At 32.5% G+C, this 22,610-nt stretch overlaps 3 protein-coding genes across 3 annotated transcripts; 1 reads left to right on the forward strand and 2 right to left on the reverse strand.

The window, feature by feature from the left end:
• Window positions 1-467: 467 nt before the first annotated feature.
• On the reverse strand, window positions 468-4,273 carry LOC124837443 (Haloacid dehalogenase-like hydrolase (HAD) superfamily protein). The gene is made up of 5 exons (XM_047312807.2): window positions 3,858-4,273; window positions 3,745-3,787; window positions 2,559-2,619; window positions 1,904-2,038; window positions 468-996 (listed from the first exon to the last, which is right to left on the reverse strand). Exons 1-5 carry the CDS (start codon window positions 4,177-4,179, stop codon window positions 832-834), a joined length of 726 nt encoding a protein of 241 aa, XP_047168763.1. The 5' UTR covers window positions 4,180-4,273; the 3' UTR covers window positions 468-831.
• Window positions 4,274-6,787: 2,514 nt separating this feature from the next.
• On the forward strand, window positions 6,788-13,467 carry LOC124837439 (Peptidase S41 family protein). Its single transcript, XM_047312799.2, has 13 exons — window positions 6,788-6,946; window positions 7,197-7,530; window positions 7,654-7,803; window positions 9,281-9,363; window positions 9,508-9,716; window positions 10,116-10,184; window positions 10,470-10,588; window positions 11,133-11,208; window positions 11,282-11,323; window positions 11,679-11,787; window positions 12,703-12,800; window positions 12,880-12,973; window positions 13,040-13,467. Exons 1-13 carry the CDS (start codon window positions 6,860-6,862, stop codon window positions 13,163-13,165), a joined length of 1,596 nt encoding a protein of 531 aa, XP_047168755.2. The 5' UTR covers window positions 6,788-6,859; the 3' UTR covers window positions 13,166-13,467.
• Window positions 13,468-14,207: 740 nt separating this feature from the next.
• Window positions 14,208-21,910, reverse strand: PABN1 (polyadenylate-binding protein 1). The gene is made up of 6 exons (XM_047312760.2): window positions 21,715-21,910; window positions 21,521-21,623; window positions 21,349-21,419; window positions 15,754-15,945; window positions 15,546-15,664; window positions 14,208-14,667 (listed from the first exon to the last, which is right to left on the reverse strand). Exons 1-6 carry the CDS (start codon window positions 21,826-21,828, stop codon window positions 14,622-14,624), a joined length of 645 nt encoding a protein of 214 aa, XP_047168716.1. The 5' UTR covers window positions 21,829-21,910; the 3' UTR covers window positions 14,208-14,621.
• Between the last annotated feature and the right edge of the window lie 700 nt (window positions 21,911-22,610).

A 22,610-nucleotide genomic window follows, 5' to 3' on the forward strand; every position in this document is an offset into this window, starting at 1 on the left:
GTAGTCACTTAAAAAATTATTTCTTATGACAATTTTGGAAGGAAAAGTAGTAATGTCTCTATGAAAATTATATATAAATACGAATACCCATTTTAGTAATTATACACTCAAAATCAATTTTGAAAACAAATTTCCAAACAACATTTAATATGAAAATCATATCACTTTATGTCATCCAAAAACAATCACGTTACTTTTAAATCACTCAGTCAAAATCAATTTTACAAATTCACATCAATTAAAATCAATTTGTTCAACGCATGTACACACACACCCTAAGTCTCCCTTATACTGATAATATTATTGTAACATATAAATTAATTTAGTAAGTCTTAAACATACAAGTACCCTATTAATTTTTTTAAATAATCTTCGATTTAATTTGGAACCCCCAAATGTAATATATATATATATATATATATATATATATATATATATATATATATTCAAAATAAATAGAGCTAATATCGTGCCAAAACCCATGAGTCAAAGAAAGTGAAGTAACATCTACAGTACTTGCAAGTCCAAAGAGAGGTAACATGTACAGCACAATCCAATGTATCATGTTGCTGACATTAACTTTCAGAACAGTGATTTTGGATGGCATTCATGCCGATGCAAGACAATGAAAATGATCCAAGCTAAGTTACAATATTAATATTAAAGTGACACCTATTAATTAAACCCTCCAACCTAAATTTTTCAATGATATTTTTGTTTCATGACCTTACCAAAGGTAAGAAATGAAACTACCCTAATAAATATGTCACCTCCATATATCTCTTCTTGGCATAAACCACAATAATTGGCTCGCGTGAACGATCCTTATCATCAGGATGACAGATCAAAATTTACATCTAGAATTGAGTAAACATCAGCAAGGGAAGACACCTTGAAATCTGGTTTGAATTCAACATCAGCATACTCGGGAGAATCATATATTCCTTTTTGATCAAGCAAGCATGTAAAGGCTCCTGCTCGCTTCCCGCAAGCCACCTGTAAAAGGGTTAAGCAAGCAATAAAGCATAAATCAATTAGCAGCCAATTTCAAATATGATAAATATACTAAGAAAATAGAGCATAAATGGAAAGGAATTTGTTTGCAGCTGTGTTGGAAATAGTAATTCGTTTTACAAATATAAAACAACTCTCAATTAAATTTGGCAGGCTTTCGCACAAAACAAAGACTACTTTGCCTCCCACATGAACAGATTGCTACTATTAAATTTAACAGTAAATACAATTTCCTCTATTCATCATAGTTTTGGGGGACTATAAACATGGGTAAATTAACATCATATGGCACTGAATAGTCAAGGAAATGTAATTTACCATATAACTTATTGTGTTTACCTTATACGAAAATCCTTTTGTCTCTCACCATAGTTAAGGAAATGTTAAAAGCATATAATTTATCCTTTTGTTATACATAGCTTACTCCCCTTGTGTACACTTACTAATGCAGCACAATCTTCATTCTTTGACTGATCAAATGCAGATATTTGTAGCGGTATAAAACTTACAGATAAAATAATGATAAAATTAAAATACCACTAGGTAAATAAAATAAGGACCCAAGTCACAGGATTTATATACTGCAAGCAAACAGACTAGTTTGCATACTGATGCTGAATATTTTTACTATGAGAGATTTGAAGAAATGCTCTTATTTCTCTAGATTCAGGATTTTGTTACCACAATATTTAATGTTCTGCTTTTGATTTTGCAATTATTCCTATTATGTATTTGTAATCAAATGTGAAAAGAGAAACCAAGAAGAGCCGTGAGCATTTTTCCCAAATAATGATGATGATAAGAATCACTGCACTTGAAATTGTACAATGCACAGCTGCAATGAAAAGTGTGACCTTTGAATACTCACGTTAGGAAAATAATCACTTACATCATCTTTAAGGCTGTCCCCAATCATTATTACTTCATTCGGTTGAACATCCCAAAGAGAACAAATATGCAGTAGTGGAGCTGGATCAGGTTTATAAGGAAGAAATTCCCTGCTTAATGCTGGAAAAAATGTAATCTGCAGCATTGAGAGATAATATATAGTTGTTCAACATTTTAAAAGAAAGAAGAGTTAGAGGTTTAACCTTACACTAAAAATTCAGTCTTCAAGTCACAATCAATAATGGTGACTTTATGACGGATGTACCACCATAGATAGCACATTTTAGAAAGGAGTTTTTTTAAAACTGTCTTTATAATGTTACACCAACTTTTTTTTACAATAATGGAAATGTAATGTAATAAGATACCATTCTATACAAGCATCCATCCAGCAACTATATAACTTCATTTTCAAACTGATGTATGTCATACCTACGGACAAAAGAAAGCAGCAGGGAAAAATCCCTGACTCTGTCACGCTCTTCTAGTTTATATTGGCATAATATCATAGCAAAGCCAAAGACAAAGATCAAATAGGAGAAAAGTGGACAACCTAATTTCACAAATAATTTCCCGTATCAATCCAATCCAACTGTCCTAGACAGAGAAAATTAGTATATATACATACACACAGTTGCATTTGTTGACAAACTCACCCCAAATCGTTCATGGAATAAATCAACTGCTGACTTCATGTTCCTAGTGATCAAACCCCTCCTATTGAAAAAAAGCTATATACCATGAGTAATTTATTCACATTTTATAACAAACAAGATCAAAATGTCTACTGTAAAAAAAATCATACTATCCTTATCTTCTTGGGACAACAACTTCAAACAAATGGAAACACAGTTAGCTAAAAAATACTTTTTTTCACAAAATAAACTTCATATTGTAAAATCTTCTAGAACAGGTCGAAGATATGTGCTGCAGTAAAAAACAAATAATCAATTGATTTTATCAACTCATTGCCTTGGTGTCTAGATGTTGTCAACAAATCTTAGCATAGACATACAGTATGGATAAATAAAAGGACAACTTAAATGTAGTTCCTAAAATGCTTATGGTATTAGTTTTTTGGGTCAGAATTAGATTTTTACCTCAGTAATAAAGATTCGCATAGGCTTCTGAGATAAAGTTTTAATTTCAATAGGAAAAAGATTACCAAAAGTACATTCACATAAACTGAATCTAAGTCTGTCCTAAGAAAAGATAGAACAAAACTGATTGCTTAAATATTTTGAGCATTGTTCTCTTGTCATAACTGAGAAAACAACTCGGTAATCTGTCTTGACCTTTAATACAAATATTCATCACACATACTAAGCTGAACTTTTAACTATTTATTGGAAACCGTGAAAAGTGAGTTTCATCACAAAAATACGTCAGTTGTCCAAATTAAACAATGCGCCTAGGTTCACATGTATATTTAGAGTTGCTTCGAGCAACTTTGCCATTAGAGATTGGAGGTTGTTGAGATAGCAATGAAAATTGCTTAAAAAAAGTTTGAGCTCCTTGCAGAAATAATTATTGTTTATAATAAAAAAATATTATCTTCATAAATATTATTATATATTATAATCAAGTTTAAATGAAAAAATATATTAAGTAACGAGTTAGTTGGAGTTATTGACAATGCTTCTACTAATAGAATGTAGGTCGATATGCTATTGTTGGACCCACTTTTATGCAAGAAACTCGTAGATTGCTCCTGTATGAGATGCCCTAAGAAACAGGACCGATAACCAATATGGCGTTTAACTGAATCTCAATTCGCAAAGAGCAGAGAACAGAAGAAGAAGAAGAAGAAGAAGAAGAAGAAGAAAGTGCGCTTAACTGAACCTTATTTTCTTGGAATCAAGAATAGCACAAAGCTCCGAAGCACCTGCAGAACGAGCATGAAAACTGTGCTGACTTCATGTGAAAGAGAGAAAGGAAGAGAAATGGATGCAAACCAGGCATGATTTGGAGGCGTTCGAGACCCTGACGCTCGACCTCGGCGATGGCATCGTAGGCCTTGTGCTTTTCATGAGGAGGCCAAGTCTCGATGTGACCCAAAATGTCGATGCCGGAAGGGTTTTCCGCCTTCAGCCTGAGGTACTCCGCATCGCCGAGCACCGCCCTGTACATGGCCGGAAAATCGATGACAGGGACAGTGAGGGTGCCGTCCATGTCGAAAACGACGCCTCTGAGACGCGTTTTGAGTGCGGGAGGATGAGAGGACATTAGCCTGGAGAAGCTGAAGGCTTTGGCGGAATTGGATATGAGCAATGGCATTCCCAATCTCTGCTTTCTTCTTCGCTCATCGCATTTTTCGTCCCACTCTTCTAAAATCTTCTTATACACTATTTAGTTAGCTACCTCTTAATTCACAATTTTTTCATTTTTCATTACCTTAATCCTTTAGAAAAACCTTTCAAATGGCTTCAAAACATGTGATTAACAGAAAAAATATATATATATATATATACACTTTACGAAAATTAAAATTAATAGTAAAAACCAAAACCCCAATAAAAAATTAAACAATTTTTGTAAAAATAATATAATTTTATTTATTTAAATAAAAAACTTATTGATATTTAATTTATATTTCTATTAACTTGTTGGGTAGATTAAGAGAATCTTTTTATTTAACAGTTAGGTAGGAGGAGATATTTTCTGACATGACATGACCTTTGTCCACCACAAAAGGATAATATTGGATTTTTTAAACCAATTTCATTTTCAAACTTTGGTTTATTTATTTTTTCCACCATTTTTTCTATGATAGATGATGGATGCATCAGCGGTGAGTTTGGTGGCGAAGAAGATGACGGAGGCATCATTCTTCGGTTACTTTTGGTTTCTTGTTTCAATGATTTTTTCTTCAAATATAAATGCAATCTTTGTGGATAAAAAGTTTCAATAATATATATAGGATATAGGCCCCGAGGGTATTATACAGAAAAAACAAAATTTACTATTATTTCTTTCCATATACAATTTTTTCACTAAATTTCTTTAATCTAATTAAAATAACTCTATTCTTGTTTTAATTTTTCTTTTTATTTATTTATTTTTCTCTCCATTTGTGTCTTTCTTTTGTTATTTTAATCATAATCAATACGATAAGTATCAACACAAAATCCATTAAAGTATATGAGTTTAAGAAAAGTATTTTTTTTTTACATGGCTAAATTACAGCGTGACTCATTATTAAAAAAATATCGCTACTTATTTTCCTTTATCATTTATTTTAAATAAATTAGGATTAAACATGTTTTTGTCTACGATTTTAGTTTTTCTCCTTTAAAATTATGATTTATTTTTATTTTCTCTTTTTAGAAAATCTTAAATTAATTTTTCACTTCAAAATTTTGATCTACTTTTATTTTTCTCTTTTTGAAAAATCTCATATGTAATTCTCCATAACATACAAGGTTAATGTTTTTTTAACATGACTAACTGTATGTCATATAATCTATTGGATATAATAGCACATGGTTGCCACATATTTAATTTTATTTTTTGGATTAAAATTAACTTTTGATGAGGTGAGTATTGTTCAAGGAGAACTACTGCATTGTAATTTTCTTCATTCACTCAAGATTAGAGTTTTCATGTTTACATAATAAAGTAGTTAAAAGTGTTTAATGCTGTGTCAGTGGATTTTGGTAGTTAATAAAATAAGTTAGATAATTTAGCTTTTATTTATAAAACATAATATAAGTATTATAATTATTTTATGTATTTATTTAAATTTTTATAATAAATATAATTTATTTATGTTTAATGAAATATGAATTTTATTATAAGCTTAGTATGCTTTCATGTGCTTTTAATACAATATAAATAGCCTAATATTTTATTTTTATGTATTTATTTATATTTTTTATAAATGATATAATTTGATTATGTTATGTAAAATTGTTGGTTTAATTTGAAACCAAATGAAAACATATAGACTGTAAAAGTAATAGGAGTAAAAACATATTTGTAGTTATTTTTTTTGTTATAATTTTTTATCTATAAAAGTTCTAGTTGATATAGACAAATCTAATGTTAATAGAAGAGATTAAAGTTATACTTGAACTTAAGAAGATAAAAATTATATATATATATATATATATATATATATATATATATATATATATATATATATATATTCCATATGAGTAGATTTTCATCAGAAAAAGATTACTACATATCTTCAATAAAAAAACTCTTTCTGACCAAGTTTTCTTTTGTAGACAAAACATAAATTGTAAACTTAATACAACTATTGAAGTTAACAAAATTGAGCAGCAGTGTAAACAGTATGGATGAAAAAAAAAGTTATGCAATTGTCACTTTCAAAAAATAATTTATAACTTGTAATTTTAATTAATAAAGGAAACTATTTCAAAATGTTGCTTTCAGCTGAAATGATCACATCCCTTTAACTATTACAATTAATAGAGAAAATTATTACAATTTAGTAGAATTTGGGAAAGCTACAATTTTTATTTGTTCATTTTACCATAAATAGCTAGTTTGATTAACTTAAAATAAGTGTTTTTACACTAAGTAATTTTTAAAATAGTTTTATTTTTTAAATAAGACTTATTTATTAACAAGTACATATTTCTAAAGTAAACATATTTAACAAACACATAAAAAGTTAAAATTTACTTATTTTTATAAGAAAAATATGTATAAAAAAACTCACAATAGAAATTGTCATTTCTTTATGAATATAAGATGCTTCAGATATAAATGTTACTACGTGTTTATCGAACGATATTTTTATTATTATTATTATCATCTCCAGTAATAAAATTAATAAGATCTGTTAAAGAAAGGGATAATTTGTTTATTAAAAGGAATTGTTTATTTTTAATATATTTTTTTTTCTTAATTTCAAAATGAACGATAATGTAAGGAAGAAAAAGTGTAGGGCTGAACCAGAGGTGTGGCACCCACCCTTCTGTCTTCCATGGAATTTGTTGCAAGCTCTGTGAATGCTTCTTCTTCTCTTCGTTGCTGTCATAATACGCCTTTTCCTGCTATCTCTATTCCTAAGGTTCTCTTTCTATTTCTCACTGTTCCCTTATCTTCTCATCACTTTCACCACTTTTTCTAATCCATTTCCCTGTTTCATTCCCACATTCTGTTTGGTTTCTGAGAATAAAAAAATTGTTTTTTAATGTTACCCTTTACTTATTTGTCTCTGTAATAAGCCAATTTATAGATATATGATCAATGAGAGGACATGATTATTTTGATTTGAGTAATACAAGTACATAATGAATTGTAATTTGTACTGTCTGCAGGTGTCACAATGGAAATGTTTTTCATTAAGGGTTTTGGAATCTCGGTTTCCGTTGGCACATAGCAGGAATAAATGTGTTGGTTATAGAAATAGGGATTCTGGAAGAGAATTTTCAGTTGGAGTTGTGTCACGGATAAGCAGCATCTGTTATCCTCAGTGTAGCTATTTTCCATCAAGTTGGGGTTTCTTTGCCAAAAGGACGAAATATAATAGTCTTCTGAGACTGAAGGATTGTTCAGAAAACATAAGACAGCGTGCTTCTATTCTATTTGTGCGGCTGGTTACTGGAGTGATGTTGGTCACGTCTGTTTCTCTGGCTTCTACTGAGCCATCATGTGAGTCACCTTGATTTTGAGCTACGGTTCAAATTCAAAACATATCTGGACAGTGAGTTTTTTATAGAATTTTTTTAGTTTTGTCTTAACCTTGTATTTTTCTTTTTTGGTTCTTTCTTCTAGGGGGGCTGTCTGAAGAGAATCTTCTCTTTCTGGAGGCGTGGAGAACAATTGACCGAGCGTATATTGATAAAAGTTTTAATGGACAAAGTTGGTTTAGGTATAGAGAAGATGCACTTCGCAATGAACCAATGAACAATCGAGAAGAAACATGTATAGCTTTCATTCTCAACCTTTTTTCATATTTTTTCAACTTGCTGCATAGTAACAACATTCTGTGATGGTAAATTTTCTGTTTTCGAGATAGGAAATCAGCCATGCTTGCCTGTTATTAACTTTTCTTCGAATAACTTTGTGTCTACTTTATAAGTAGTACGAGGTTTTAATTAAATTTGGGCGAAATTTTAGCTCAGACAATGAAAATTTGATTGAAAATGTTTTCAAGTTATACAAATTATACTTATCTATAAACATCATGTTTTGAAATGCACTTGATATCTGATGATTTAACCTCCAAGTAAACTGCTCAGAATTACTTTTGCTCTGATAGCATCATGAACACAATCACTTTATTGATTCTGGGTTTTGAAGATAAGTAGACCTAATTTGATTAGGTTCCAGTTTGGATACTAATTGATAAACACTTATAAGAGAAGAAAATAAGAAAATTTAATAAATCAAACTAGTCCATTACAACAGCAGCAACAATAAAGTTTTATCTCATTAGGTAAGGGTCAACTACATGGTTCACATGATGTCATTCATTATTGTTAAAGATCAAGGCTTCAAGGATAGTATATACGAAGAAATCTCTCTTCACAACGTCCTTCCATATCCTTCTTGGTCTCCATCTCCTTCTTTTCCAAGGTCTAGGAATCTTGCAAACTTGATTTAACTTTTCCAGAACATGAGGTGTGAAACTTGATTTTAAATTATAGGAGAAGTTTAATTCACCTCCCTATTTTTTTTTCTCGTAAGTTCTTAATGAGATGTTTATTTGAACTAGACCCAGAGTAGAGTAATTGAAGTTTTATATAACATGGATATTAAATACATTCATCTTGAATTTTACTCAAGTTCCTGGTTTTCTCTCCTCTGGTAGGTTATATTCTTGTAAGTGCCTACAATGTGTATCTATGTTTTCTGATTTTCTCCCTCAAGTTTTGATTCCTACATTACTAAATTCAGTAAATTGTATTAATTGGTGTCTGCAAATTAGGTTTGTAACTCTAATTTATACACATATATCCAACAAAGTAACAGAAAGACTGGTAGAATGCTTAACCATTGATTCCAATAAATGGTTCTCAGGACACAGTGATGAAAAATAATGCCACTAAAATTTTCTTGAATGCTGAGAACTAATTGTAGATAAGCCACTTATACGTGAATTATGATAAACAACTTATATTTCTTGTAAAATTGAAGGATCAAACATGAGTGAATAATGACTAAAATTACGCAATTGGTAACTTATTGACTTGCCTTCATTGTCCAGATGGATCAACATAACTGTGGAAATTTTTGTTAACCATTGAATGTTGATTTCTATCTTCAATAAACGAAGGTTGCACTGTTTCTTAATAAGTTGCATACATGGTTATGATAATATATCTCAAATCTAGTACGATTGCACCATTCGTTGTAGCACCAGTTTACCTCAAATTGATGTCATTGCATTTGAACACAGATAAGGCAATAAAAAAGATGCTTGCCACATTGGATGATCCATTCACCAGATTTTTGGAGCCTGAAAAGCTTAGAAGTTTGAGGGTAGAATTCTCTCGTTTTAAGTTTTCCTTTTACTTATTTTACTCACTGTCCTGGCTGCATATTGCATAATACGTTTGACCAACCTAGCAGAATATATGCTTCCCTACACATTAATCTCTAGCACTAATGTTTTATTGAAGGCAGTCTGGAACTCAAGGCGCTTTAACAGGAGTGGGGATATCAATAGGCTACCCATCAAAGACTGATGTGCAAACTGGTGGACTTGTTGTCATTTCAGCTTCTCCAGGAGGTCCTGCATATAGAGCTGGTGTCTCATCTGGAGATGTTATTCTGGAAATTGATGATACAAGCACAGAAAACATGGGGCTATATGATGCAGCTGAGCGCTTACAGTGGGTTTTTCTTCTACATTTCACTTATGCCTTCAAATAAATATTTTCCTCCACAAATGGGAGGGGGCATAAAAAGATTAAAAAAATTATCGTGAATATTGTGCAGAAAGACTGAGAAATAGGACTGCATTTAGTTCTTAAAACTTTTCCAACAAGTTAAAATTGTAGCACCATGTTGATATAACTATAAATATTGTATTCTGTTTTTTATCTGCTGACTGCCATCTTAATTTTACAAGATTGACCCTCATTCATTGTCTGTCTTTTTATTGTTACTCTAATATGAGAGCCAGTTGTAAGGTTTTAGTTACTTGATTGAAACAAAAATGCAAATTTAAGCTTTCATTATTTGCCTTGAAATTATCAATTGATTGCCTTACCTTTTAAAATTAATTGCAGGGGACCGGAAGGAACCTCTATAGCTTTGACTATTCGGAGTGGTTTGGACATAAAACACCTGGAATTAACGTTAGTTTCATTTCCAAACAGAAGTAAATTCGAAGTGTAGGCCTTTGAGCATATTTTTGTTTTTTGTGATGATTTAGAAGGCTTGTAGTTTGATAATGCTTTATTACGATTAGCCACATTTATATTGTTAACTCTTTTTTGTTACCGTTGTCAGCCCTCCTAAATTTTTTTCTGTTTTAGCTGTAGTATCGTACCTGGTGGTAAGCTTAAATAATGTTTACTTTTTCTTCCAAAATTTCAATTATTTCTAATTAAAAAACTAACGCCAGAGTATCTGCATATCAGGCGTGAGAAAGTTTCTGTGAATCCAGTGAAGTCAAAACTGTGCAAGCTACCTGCTTCAGGAAATGATCCCCCGACAGTTGGTTATATCAAACTAACATCTTTTAATCAAAAGGCTTCAAGTAAGTACCAATTGGAGGGTTAAGCACGATTTGTCTTGCTTCTTTACTGCTATGGAAAAGGATCATTTTTAACTAATATATGCTTTATTCATGTGACATTTGTTTGAACCTAATATTTCAAGGCATAGTTCTTACTACGCTCAGCAGTTTGGTCTGGGTAAGAGCTACAAAGTGTCTCTAGTGAACCATTTGTACTCCTCTCCTTCAGGAATATGCAGTTCAACCATTTACTTTTTTTTTTCATAAATTAAGATCAATAAGAATTTTCACTGTTTTATGGAGTATACATCACTGAACTGAAGTGAAGCAATAAATGTGAAGATATCCAAAACTAGTCTTGAGCATTCTATGCATGCTTTTCATCATCCTATCTGTGTTTATGTTTGATATCTTATAAAGTTGCATTGTACTTCACTTTCAATTTAGATTAAGTATGATTTACATTATTGAATATATTGATAATTGGTTCTTTTTTTCTTTGATGATGAAAAAGGTTTCTGTATCTTACTTTTCCTTTCTTTCTGGTGGATGTGCCTCCCTGCAGGTGCTATCAAAGAAGCAATCAATACATTAAGGAGCGATAATGTTAATGCATTTGTTTTGGACCTAAGAGATAATAGGTGATTCGGCAATGAACATTTCCCATTATGTACTTTCAATCACTAGCTTTCTGAAGCCTTTTATTTGTTGCAGTGGTGGTCTTTTCCCAGAAGGAATTGAGACTGCCAAAATTTGGTAAGATAGGATTATCAACTATTGACAAATTTACACCTTATATTATGTATCATTTTTCTTTGGTGGCACTTGAAAATATGCTTGATGCTACGGGTTATAGGCTTTCCATGTCTGTATAGGTCACTCCATCATTCTTATCTTTTATAGATCAGAAGTGTTCAAACAATATTATCAGAAACACCTCGTAATATTTAAAATTATTTGCCTAACTAAAATAGGTTGTGAAATTCTTTAAATTATCAATAATCCAGACACCCTCCAGCATTATCTTAAAATTTTCTTTTACGTAACTATCTTGCGTTCAGCTTTGAGTTCTAGTTAAAAAAGATAAGTTCTAATGGATATTATCAACCAGGTTGGACAAAGGAGTAATTGTGTATATTTGTGATAGTCGTGGTGTTCGAGATATACTTGATACAGATGGAAGTAGTGCACTGGCAACATCAGAACCCCTGGCTGTACTGGTATGTCTTTCCTCTGTTGCATCAGTATCGAGTAAAGAGTTGGCCAAAATGAATAGTAGAGAGATATCATAGTTCTTGTGGTCTCGTAGGTTTTCATGGGCAAGTTTCTTAAACATGATTTTACAGACCTTGCAAGTACTGAGGTCTAGTTGTGTCTGGCATGAGAAGGAGCTTTCAAGAGAGTCAAGTGGCATTGAACAGAGATGCAACGCTAATAATTAGTTGGGGTGTTTGAGAATTCCATTGACTCATTACATCACAATTAAAATATTCTCTCATGTCATTGTGGTCGACAGATAACTTTTCAAACTATCTAAGTTTTGTTTGCATTTTTTTTTTCCTGTAACATAGTATGCACAACATCTGAAACTCTATCATTAACAATATGCATCTATATTGTACACTAGTTTTCCATGCATTAGGCTTGATTCCTCCATAATTGAGACGTTGGACGGTTCCTACCTGTTGCTTAAATACTCAAAGAGCTTGTGTTGTACTTACATGTGCTTTGTACAAGTTGAGACTGCATCTTGTCAGAATTTAATGTACAAGTTTAAGGATCTTTTTAGAAAAGAACGAGATCGAGATAATGTAGGAATTTTAGGGATGTGAGTGGTTTGAATTTTGAGGATGGCAAATAGTTGTCAGGATTATTTGTAGACTACACTGTGAAGTATGGCTTGATTATTGTTTTCCAGTCATGGGAATATTTAGGGAGTTGTTCTACCTGATGTCAGCTAGGTTTATAAACGTTATGAAGATGTCAAAGTAGGGAGTAAACATAATGCAGTTATTACGTAATTGTTACCTAAACAATTTGTTTATTGTGTTCATGGTTCATTCCTCCAGAATTCCAATTTGTTATTCACTCATTTGTATAGTTAAGAGTAATTAAATATCTGGTGCCTGTTTCAGGTAAACAAGGGAACTGCAAGTGCCAGCGAAATATTAGCTGGTGCATTGAAAGACAATAAACGGGCCATATTGTTTGGAGAGCCAACATATGGAAAAGGGTACCTACTTTTGGTTAAACTCAAACCCGACAAACTAAATTTTATGTCATTTTCCTAATGTGAGCTATACACATTGCAGGAAGATCCAATCAGTTTTTGAGCTCTCAGATGGCTCTGGATTAGTTGTTACAGTTGCTCGCTATGAGACACCTGCACATACAGATATTGACAAGGTTTGCCCTTGATTTTACACCTCTTAAAATGGTTTCCCCCTACTAATACCCACCATTTCCATGTAGGTTGGCGTCATTCCTGACCATCCTCTGCCTTTGTCATTTCCTAAGGATGAGGATGCATTTTGTAGTTGCCTCCAAGATCCTGCATCTTCTTGCTATGTTAACAGGGTCCAGCTGTTTTCACAATGACATTTTTTGAAGATTGTTGTACATTAATTATTGTGAAGCATTACAATTCTTTAACAGAACATAAAGTTTTAGGGGCTTATTATTTTATTGAGCAAACATTGTCGCCTCAAATATCACGACTAGAGACTCTGTTCCCGAAATCAACTAAGGAACGGAAAACAGATGAGTGTACCTGAATTAGAATTGCTCACAATGTGTGAGATGTTATTAGGGGGTGAATATTGCTGAAAAATTATGAATATTTTTATCCTTCAAACATCAAATATTAAATAATAAGTAAAAGAATATTTAGGTTTCAATAATCTTCAAACTTCTAAAGAAGGGGCTTTTTAATTGAAGATGTTTCAATTTGACACTGCTAAATTTTGTATTGTAACTTCGTTATTAAACTGTACTGATATATTGTGTAAATACGATTAACTTAACGACGTGACGCACGAATTAGAAACAAATTATTTGGTTACAGTTTTTTACCGGAATAAAAATTAAAAAACTTTTCAGTTCTCAAACATTTTAAATGGTCCATCTAGATGCTATCACTGATGAAATGGAGAAGTATTCAACTTTCTACAACTAGATATATTCTCAGATCATCCATTTATTTTGAAATGTGTAAGAAAGACCTGTTGGATAGGTCTATATTGTTTTCAATTGATTTAAATTGAAATAATCTTTTATAAAATATGCTGAATGTTCGAAACATCTGTTACAATTTTACGAAAGGTTTTCTTTAGATAACATTTGATGAATTAAAAGATCATCGTTCATAAATATTTTTAACAGTTCCTTTTTTCTTTTCACAACTACACATTTTTATCATGTATAAAAAACAAATTTATGTCCAAACAAAATAAATTACCTTAAAGTCACCTTTCTGCAATTATCCCGAACCCATCCTTAGTTTCTCAACAAAAAAGAAAAAGACTTTCAAAACTATTGTTAAATTAATTTTTGATCGCTATATTCTGATTTGACGATCATTAGAAAGCTTAAAACTGTTGCATCACGACAATAACCAAACGCATTAGAAGGGCACAACGTATGAAAGTTCATAAACAATATCGTTTTCTAATAACTCAATTTCATGATAAGGATATTTCACGCAACAGCACACATACTTAAAGCTAGCTATAACCAATTCCAACACAATTAACATCAAGTCTTCCAAAAATCCAACATCACTAAATCTAATTTTGATGTTCAATCTAATAAACTACAGAAATTTGCCTTCATCCCTTGAGTGCCAAATTCTACAGCTTTAACATTCAACAGGGGTAATGAAGTGATCAAACTATCCGCATCATACATTCTACAGCGTTAACTGGCGAGGGCATCAAACTTCTGTGAAAAGGAAGCTTTATGTTCTTGCTTCACCAACGAAAATTATTACAATGGCAAATTAACAACGCCTGCTCTCATAAATAAATGTGATCACCTATCAAACTGTGAATGTGCACTAGTATGGCCTGTATCGTGTGGGTCTTCTATACCTTGGAACCCTTCTGCAGGAAAAAAATAATAAATTATACAAGGTCCGGGGAACAAAGAATAGCATTCTATCCAAAAATCAGAAAGAGTTACAGATCAGAGAAATCAAAACATACATTGTCATTAAATTAAACCTTTTCACATTATCGAGTTCAAATCAAGTGATATCTATTCTCACTTGATGATATGATTTATTCTCCTCTAATTGTGAGAACAGATTTGACTCAATAACGTGTTGCGTGCATCTATGGTTTTCTTCGTTTTTTTTTCAGTGGGTTGGGAGTGCGGTGTTCTCTCACATGGTATTGCTACGTCTTTTGGGTGCAGAGCTAGTCCCCACTTAGCATCTGATGGCATTATCCTGGCCAAAGTGCTGTCGGCAGTATTCAAACTCTAGTACTGAGTAGTAAAGCTCACTAATATGGAACTTAAATCTATGTAGTTTTAAATTGGATTTACATCCTTTCGTGTAAGAAATACGTAAGTTAATGTTGAGAAAGAATCACAATAATTATAATTTGCCCCAACATGTGGGTAGGGCCCGTTAAAAAAGTCTAAAAAAAAGACTAATAGAATTAAAAAAAGTCTAAAAAAATTGTATTACTTTCTTATATGTTTCTGTGTACGTATGTATATGTGCCCATAAGAATAAAAAACAAATAGATAAACGAAGCATTTGCTTTGCTGTTAGGATTGCATATTGAACATGAGGTTCCTATAGCCTAACACCTACAAGCAAATATATTCGTTACTTTGAAACAACAGAAATAAGGCACCATTTAAATGAAAAAACTTTTTACTAAGTCATCAAAATTCACAAAACATAGACGGGAAAGAGAAAATGGATCAAAGATAAATTATTCATTTTATCCAGTTTTTAATAATTGCTTACCCATAACTATACGGTGGAAAGAATGGAGCAGGCATGAAAGGCCTCCTAGATCGGAAACCAGTAGGCCTTCTGCCATAATACTGCTTCATTCCAGGAACGTTTGTACGCTTGGCTGAGACCTGAAGGGAAAAACAGATTTCAAGTATAGCCAAAGAAACAGGGAATGATTAATTTGAATTTACAAAGATTAATTGATGGTGAAGAAGACCTTTAGTTGTCGACCATGCAATTCTGATTCATTTAACAGGAGAGCATTCTGAACTGCATCAATCTCCACAAATTCTACATAAGCAAACCCTTTTGGTTGACCAAATTTGTCTGTCAGTATGGTAACCCTGTTCACAGTTCCACAGGACTGAAAATGCTGCTGGACTTCTTCAGGCGTACATGCATAGTCAACCTGAAACATAATTTTGAAACCAGACAAAAAAAGTAAAACACTATTAAAGCTATATAAGATTATAATTAAATTAAAAGCATCCAACAGAAAAGTTAAACATGCGGTAGACAAGTGACCATAAGAAGCACTAGTCCTATCACATTCAGGTTACCAAATACATTAATGTCATTTTGTGAAAAGTAGAAAATGGATTAAGTTTTAAGATTAGCATCAACATGAAGTCCGTATGAGGTTGGTCTGAATAATCAATAATAGGTCCCGTTATAATTCATAAGATTTCCATAATAATTGCAAATGATAGGTCTTGCAGCCTTAAGAAGATGCATAAATTTGTTTTTTTTTTTTAATTTACTTAAGTATTTCAGTGAATCTACACAATATAGGTTTCACCAAATCTTGCAGCCTTAAAACTTTCTAGGAAAGGGTCTAATTTTTCAGAGATGTCTAGGGTCATCACATTTCAGCTACGAGGGTCATAAGCATAGAGTTGTAAATTATGAATAGTGGCTGACTTCAACAACACTGTAACAAGGTAGATATGGCTGTTAAACTGAAGATAATATTATACATATTAAATTTATACTACTCACATGCATTATACTTGTGGTTCACCCACTTCTGACATTGACAATACTATTGTTGTATGAAAAGGAATATATTGTAAAACACAGTAATATTTTAATGTTAGATTTTATAATGAATTAGACGTGACATCCATAAATAAAAGTTATACAGTTATTTCTTAGTCCATTCTGACATCTAAGTCTTCTAAAACTCCTCACACTACATTCCCTCTGCATTAAGGAATTCACGTGAAATTTGGGTCTGGGTTGCTCTCAGGCAAAGTATCACTACAGCAACATGTTCTCACTTGGGCGAGGCCAAGCATTGTACATTAATTGGACTAACAGCCTTAAGTTCCTCAAGTGATGGGTTGGTCATTCAAGCATCATGGTATATAGCTAAAGTGAGGGCTTGTAGAAGACAACTTTCTCTTCTCTGAAAGATCATCGCTCAAGCATTAGGCTAGACACTTGTGCGATGTGGCATGTGGCTCAAGCATTGTTTTTCAATGCTTACGTGTGGCATGAGGCAAAGTACACATGTCATAGAATAAAGTACTACATGACACATAGCCTTGGTCCTCAAGCATTGGTTGGCCACTCAAACATTACAAGACAGTGAATGGCCTTCTGGAAATGGTTGGATGATGTTTCAACATATGAATGTCATTCAAGCATTAGCTGCAACACTCAAGCTATGGACACTTAAGTGATAAGACGACCATTGGAGCAAGGATAGCTTTGGGAGGGTGCTGCTCTCAAATTGCACTTCGCTCAATCGGTTAGACCTTTGCTCAATCAAAATGGTTAATGCTTTGTGTATGTTGCTAAGGTTGCTCAAGTGTGACGTTATGTCAGGCTTGATGTTTGCATATTTGGTGTATGCTTCTATACATGTTTTATTGATGATATGATGTATAAAAGGTGAGATTAATTATATATTCTCTGGATAGATATATGATTAAAGTTGAGATGCATGACATATGTCCTTCTTGGGTGACTCTTCGTGGGTGGTGGATCCTAGATATATTGCTATATACATGTATACGCATCGGTAGGCACTAGATGGGTGACCTGATTGGCCGGTTTGCATGGCCCTAATGAGTGATATAGAGATACCCATGATGTTTGAAGATATCACTACTAGAATTGTCAATTCTAGTATGTAGTTGGCAGACATTCACTAAATCTCTAAAAGGACCAAGGATCAATCACAGTTGAGGCAAGCTGAGGACGACTTAAATGTCCTAGCTTGGGGAAAAGTGTTATAACTATAGAAATAAGGATAATATCTTTATAATAAGAAATATCGAGATAAAATGTATAATATTTTAGGATCGTATATTTACTATTAGAGGAAATCAAATATCCTAATATTTATTGTATTGATTTCTTTTTGTCAATATAAATAAGCCACTCATGTCACAGAAACACAAGGTTTCAGTTCAATGCTTCTCATTATCTTTATAGTTTGAAGTTTGATGTGAATCATGGAAGAGATATTAGAGAAAATAGAAGGGGGAAGCACATGCATGTATAAACTATGGATAGAGATACTAGGAGAAGAAGTGGAATTGACAAAGTTAAGGGTCTCAGAAACACAAAGTCTGGAAAATGAGTCATTTATCAGAGATTATTGATGACCTACTGCATAATTCTTTGAATACTAAAGGGTTTTGAAATCATTCTTCTACATGATGCAGAAAAAATTATGAAATTTCAAAACAATTCTAAAGAAACCTGAAGTACAATCAACCAAATGATGGCAAAACAAACATTTATGGACTATGAATATAGTCTGCTAGAAGGAACAAACTTCATACAGTCAAGGGTCTTCCAAAAGTAAAAAGCAAAAGCTTTGCTGGAAAATGAGTCATCAGCGAAAGAGAAGTAGTTCGCGGAACAGAGCAGTCGCATATTGAACCATTTTTTAAGGACTTAAGGGTTTTGAACCCATTTTTCACTCTGATGAAGAAAACAGTATGAAATTTCAAAAAGTTCCAAAGAAATATTAAGTATGATCAAACAAAATGATGAGAAAACATGGATATTTTAGTTGTTTCCACATTATATGAAAAAATATTAACAAGTTTAACAAATAATTAATCTCTGCCAAAAAATCTAGTTAGCCAGCTTTAATGGAATAACTCTTCGAACCATGTTTATTTCATTGGAGGACTCGAACCCAAAACATCACTTAGAAAATTCAGGTCCAGTTCCACTCAAACCAATGTAATGTTGGTTGCAAAAAAAGGACTAACGGTCTGTTAACCATAGCGGCTGCATGGTCAGGATTTGCCCATATTCATGCAGCTATTGCTGCTCAACAAAAACGTGATGCACTCCATTCATGAAAAGGCTGTGCCTCATGACTCTACATTATATCACACTATAAGTACTCTGGTATGGTTATTATTAAGTTAACCATGTCTTCTGCACCTTTTCCTGTTTGTTTCTTTTTTGTTAGTATTAAAGACTTCACATCCATCAGATAGATAGATAGATAGATAGATATATAGTCAAACTATAATATATAAGAGGATGCAAGCCTCACACAAATCCGATTTTGTGATTTTATGAGGTTGAATTAGATTTAAACTTCACTTTATAATATACTATCATATCATGTCCTAGTATCACCTGCCGTTAGACCACTATCAAACTGTCCACAAATACCTAGTTCTGCATTTGGGATATCCAGTCATCAACATGAAGGTGTATATTGACGACCCCACATTAATCAAAGATATGATCAAATTAGAGTAAATAAGTGAGAGCAAACTTAATCTAACAAGTCGATTTTGTTAAAGACAAATTAAGCTTAAAGTCCACTTTCTAAAGGTTACATTACATTTTTCCTTCCTGTAAATAACTCAAACTCCCAGTGTTTCAATCTAATTCGTTTTCATCAAAATTTCTAATATATAAAGCCAATAATAACTTAATTATACCAATTATTTTGCTAGTTAGTATAACCTGATATCACTAAAAATATTAGTCCGGTATGAATGGAATTTTGGACGAAATCAATTTCATTAATTCAGCTGGTCATTGGCATGAAAGCCAAAAAATCTAAATGATAAACATTGAACACCTGCGCTCAAAACATTATACTTCTACAAAGAAGTAGGATTGAAAAAAATATTTATTTAAAGATTTAACAGCATGTCTATAGAGCAAAGAGATGGGATAATTATAAATACTATTACAAGTTCGAAATACTATGCTTTGTCCAACCAGAAAACCAAATTTATCAGTTTTTTCATAACCAAGAATAGAGAAAACTCAGTAGAGAGAGGCCGAGAGCATAATATCACACATTGGTAACAGAGAACAAAAAGGCATGTAGTTGGATTAATGGACTCACTGAATAGATTCACAGAATCAAGCTTTGGGAACAGGAATTAACAAAGTCTTGGAAATTACAATGGATGAACCATAATGCACTTGGGTGAAGAGCTTCACACAACCCAAAAGTGAACAACATGCCCTAGCATGTCTTCAAGCCGGGAATAAGTAAGATGCAATGTCAATTGACTAAGTACTCATTGAAAATTTAGAGGAAAGTGAATTTGACTAGTATTTTAAATCTGGGATCAAAATTCAGATAAAAATAAAATGCACAAAAAATGGCCTAATATTAACTAAAAAGTTCAGTAGGCCAAGAATTCGCCCCACAGACGGAAAAAGCATATAAGGTGCATGCTGCAACCAAGACATCTATCACAGAAACAACAGCAGACTGAATTACAGTCATTAATCTGAGAAATTCTGCAACACAATAGCAATATAACAGCTATTTAACAGCAATGAAGCAGAGAACCGTGCCTTTAAACATTCACGTTCAGTTTCATTCATTCCTCAAAATAGTTAAGATGGTCATTTGGTCTGAAAAGAGAACCTTGATGGACTCACACAACTGGTCCTCCAATTTGCAGCTAGTGCAAACCTATACAATCCACGTGATTTTACTCAAGCTTACTTGAAAATGATTTTGCATCTGTGTTAGCTCAATTTGGGGGAATGAGCTAGTAAATTTGTGCAATACTACCAGTCAAAACTCAAGTTTAACAACCATTATCACAGTGGTTCACTTTTAGCAGGGACTATCCAAAGAGAGAAAAAGAGAGGCAGGTGATGAATCCTTGTCTCAATATACTATTTACTGAAATTACAAGATTATGTTAAGCCTTTATACAAAGGATCTAGATCGCCATTTACACACCTTCTAAAAGAGACAATTAATATCCAGGAATGTATAACCTGCATTTCAAGAAGAAAAAACAGCACAACGTGCAGTTACTGGTCTCCGCTTATTATTTTCTTTCCTTTACTACAGACTAAAATTAGATTAAGAACCGAGATCCTGAGAAATTTTTTAGGACTATAGCTGATATGTTTCCCTTAAGATCCAGATGCATTGATATGTCTCCCGTGACTTCTGTGATGGGTTAAAACAACCCCATGAATTTGCCATCATTTGACAACAAGCTGCGCAAATTTTTATCAGTATGCGGCAGGAAAGCTGCTACAACTTAAGCAACATTTATCATCACCATACCTCATAGATCCAAATTTCATAATCCGTCATCAACAAGACAAATGTCAAAGAATTTGATCAACAAGGTGAATTCGTTAGCAACGAAAAAAAAAACAAAAGTCCTTAAAAACCCTAAAGTTATCAAAGCACTGGAACAAAGGACCAACAACTAGCGAGCATCAACATGGAAGAGCACAGACCAACAAACAGCCAAACCAACAAAGAAATACAGTGTTCGAAGTGATTAAAAAGCAACGTATAAATGAAAAAAGCGGAAGAACAAAAAAGATAAACCCTCACATTACCAACATAGATTGACCGAGCATCCACTTCTTCCTTTTCAGCTTGAGTTGCAGATGGACCAGACGAATCTTTAAACGAAATACCACAAACAATACAAAAATTGAAGTCAAGACACAAAAATAGCGCTAAAAATCAGAGAGATCTGAAAGAATAAAACAAAGAAACCTACCTTGAACAGCTCCCATCTCTTTTTCAACCTTGGCCTGCATTTCGCGAAGCGCGCTAGCTTCTTCCTCGATCTCCTTCAGCCTCTTCCTCATATCCTCCAATTCCTGAGAATTTGACGAAAATACTTGATGCAACTTTTCGGAGAAAGAGAGAAAAAAGAAAAACAGCGTAACCTAACTGCGAACCCTAGCTGACCTTGGTTGTGTGATTGGAGGGAAGTTGGTCGTCTTGTTGGTCGGCGTCGGCGTCCATGTCAACCTCCTCGTCGGGAATGTCTGCACCGTATACTTCATGCTCTTCCTGCTCCATTCCCTCGTCTGTTCTGCTCGCTGTCACGCCAACTGATTTTTATTTTCCTTTCTCCTACACCCTAACTCTCATCTTATTCAAACGTTCTATCTTATCGCCTTTTATAGGAATGCAGTGAAAAAAATAAAAAAGTTCTTTCAAAACTATCCATAATATATGTGTATAAGAATTACCATGTTAAAGTAAGAGAAAATATTCATAACTCTTAACCATTAATTAGTTCGTCGATTAGAAATATTCTGTATAAATCAATCAACAAATATAGAGTAATAAAATGATATAAATTTTATTATATAAATAAAAATTGTATTTTTAAGAAAAATATATGCTATTATCATTATTATTATTATTTTTATTATGTGGTTTTCATTTAAAATTTTCAAAAGTACTTTATTTTTTAATTTCAATAGGCTATTTTATGTAAATTAGTATATTTGACAAATAATTATTTTACTTTTTGACAAAAAGTCGTTTATTTTTAATTTCGATTAATGTTACATTAGTTTAATTTTGAAATACAATTTTTTTATTTAAACTAATTTATAAATTGTTGGATGATAAAAAAAAATAATTGTTTTATTGAAATTATGGTAAAATATTTTAAATCGTATTTTTTACACAAGAGAACATGTTTTTGTCAGTTTGTAACATGTTAAAAACATACAAATAGAAGAAAGAGAAATAAACTTCATGTTCTTTATTTTGTACATGGATTATTTTCATACTAAGTCTACATTTTATTTTAACTTGTTTATTTATATTAACATATTACTTCTGTTTAA

The sequence above is a fragment of the Vigna umbellata genome, chromosome 8, assembly GCF_029865625.1.
Source record: "Vigna umbellata cultivar VRB3 chromosome 8, Vumbellata_1.0, whole genome shotgun sequence".
NCBI classification, from domain to species: domain Eukaryota; kingdom Viridiplantae; phylum Streptophyta; class Magnoliopsida; order Fabales; family Fabaceae; genus Vigna; species Vigna umbellata.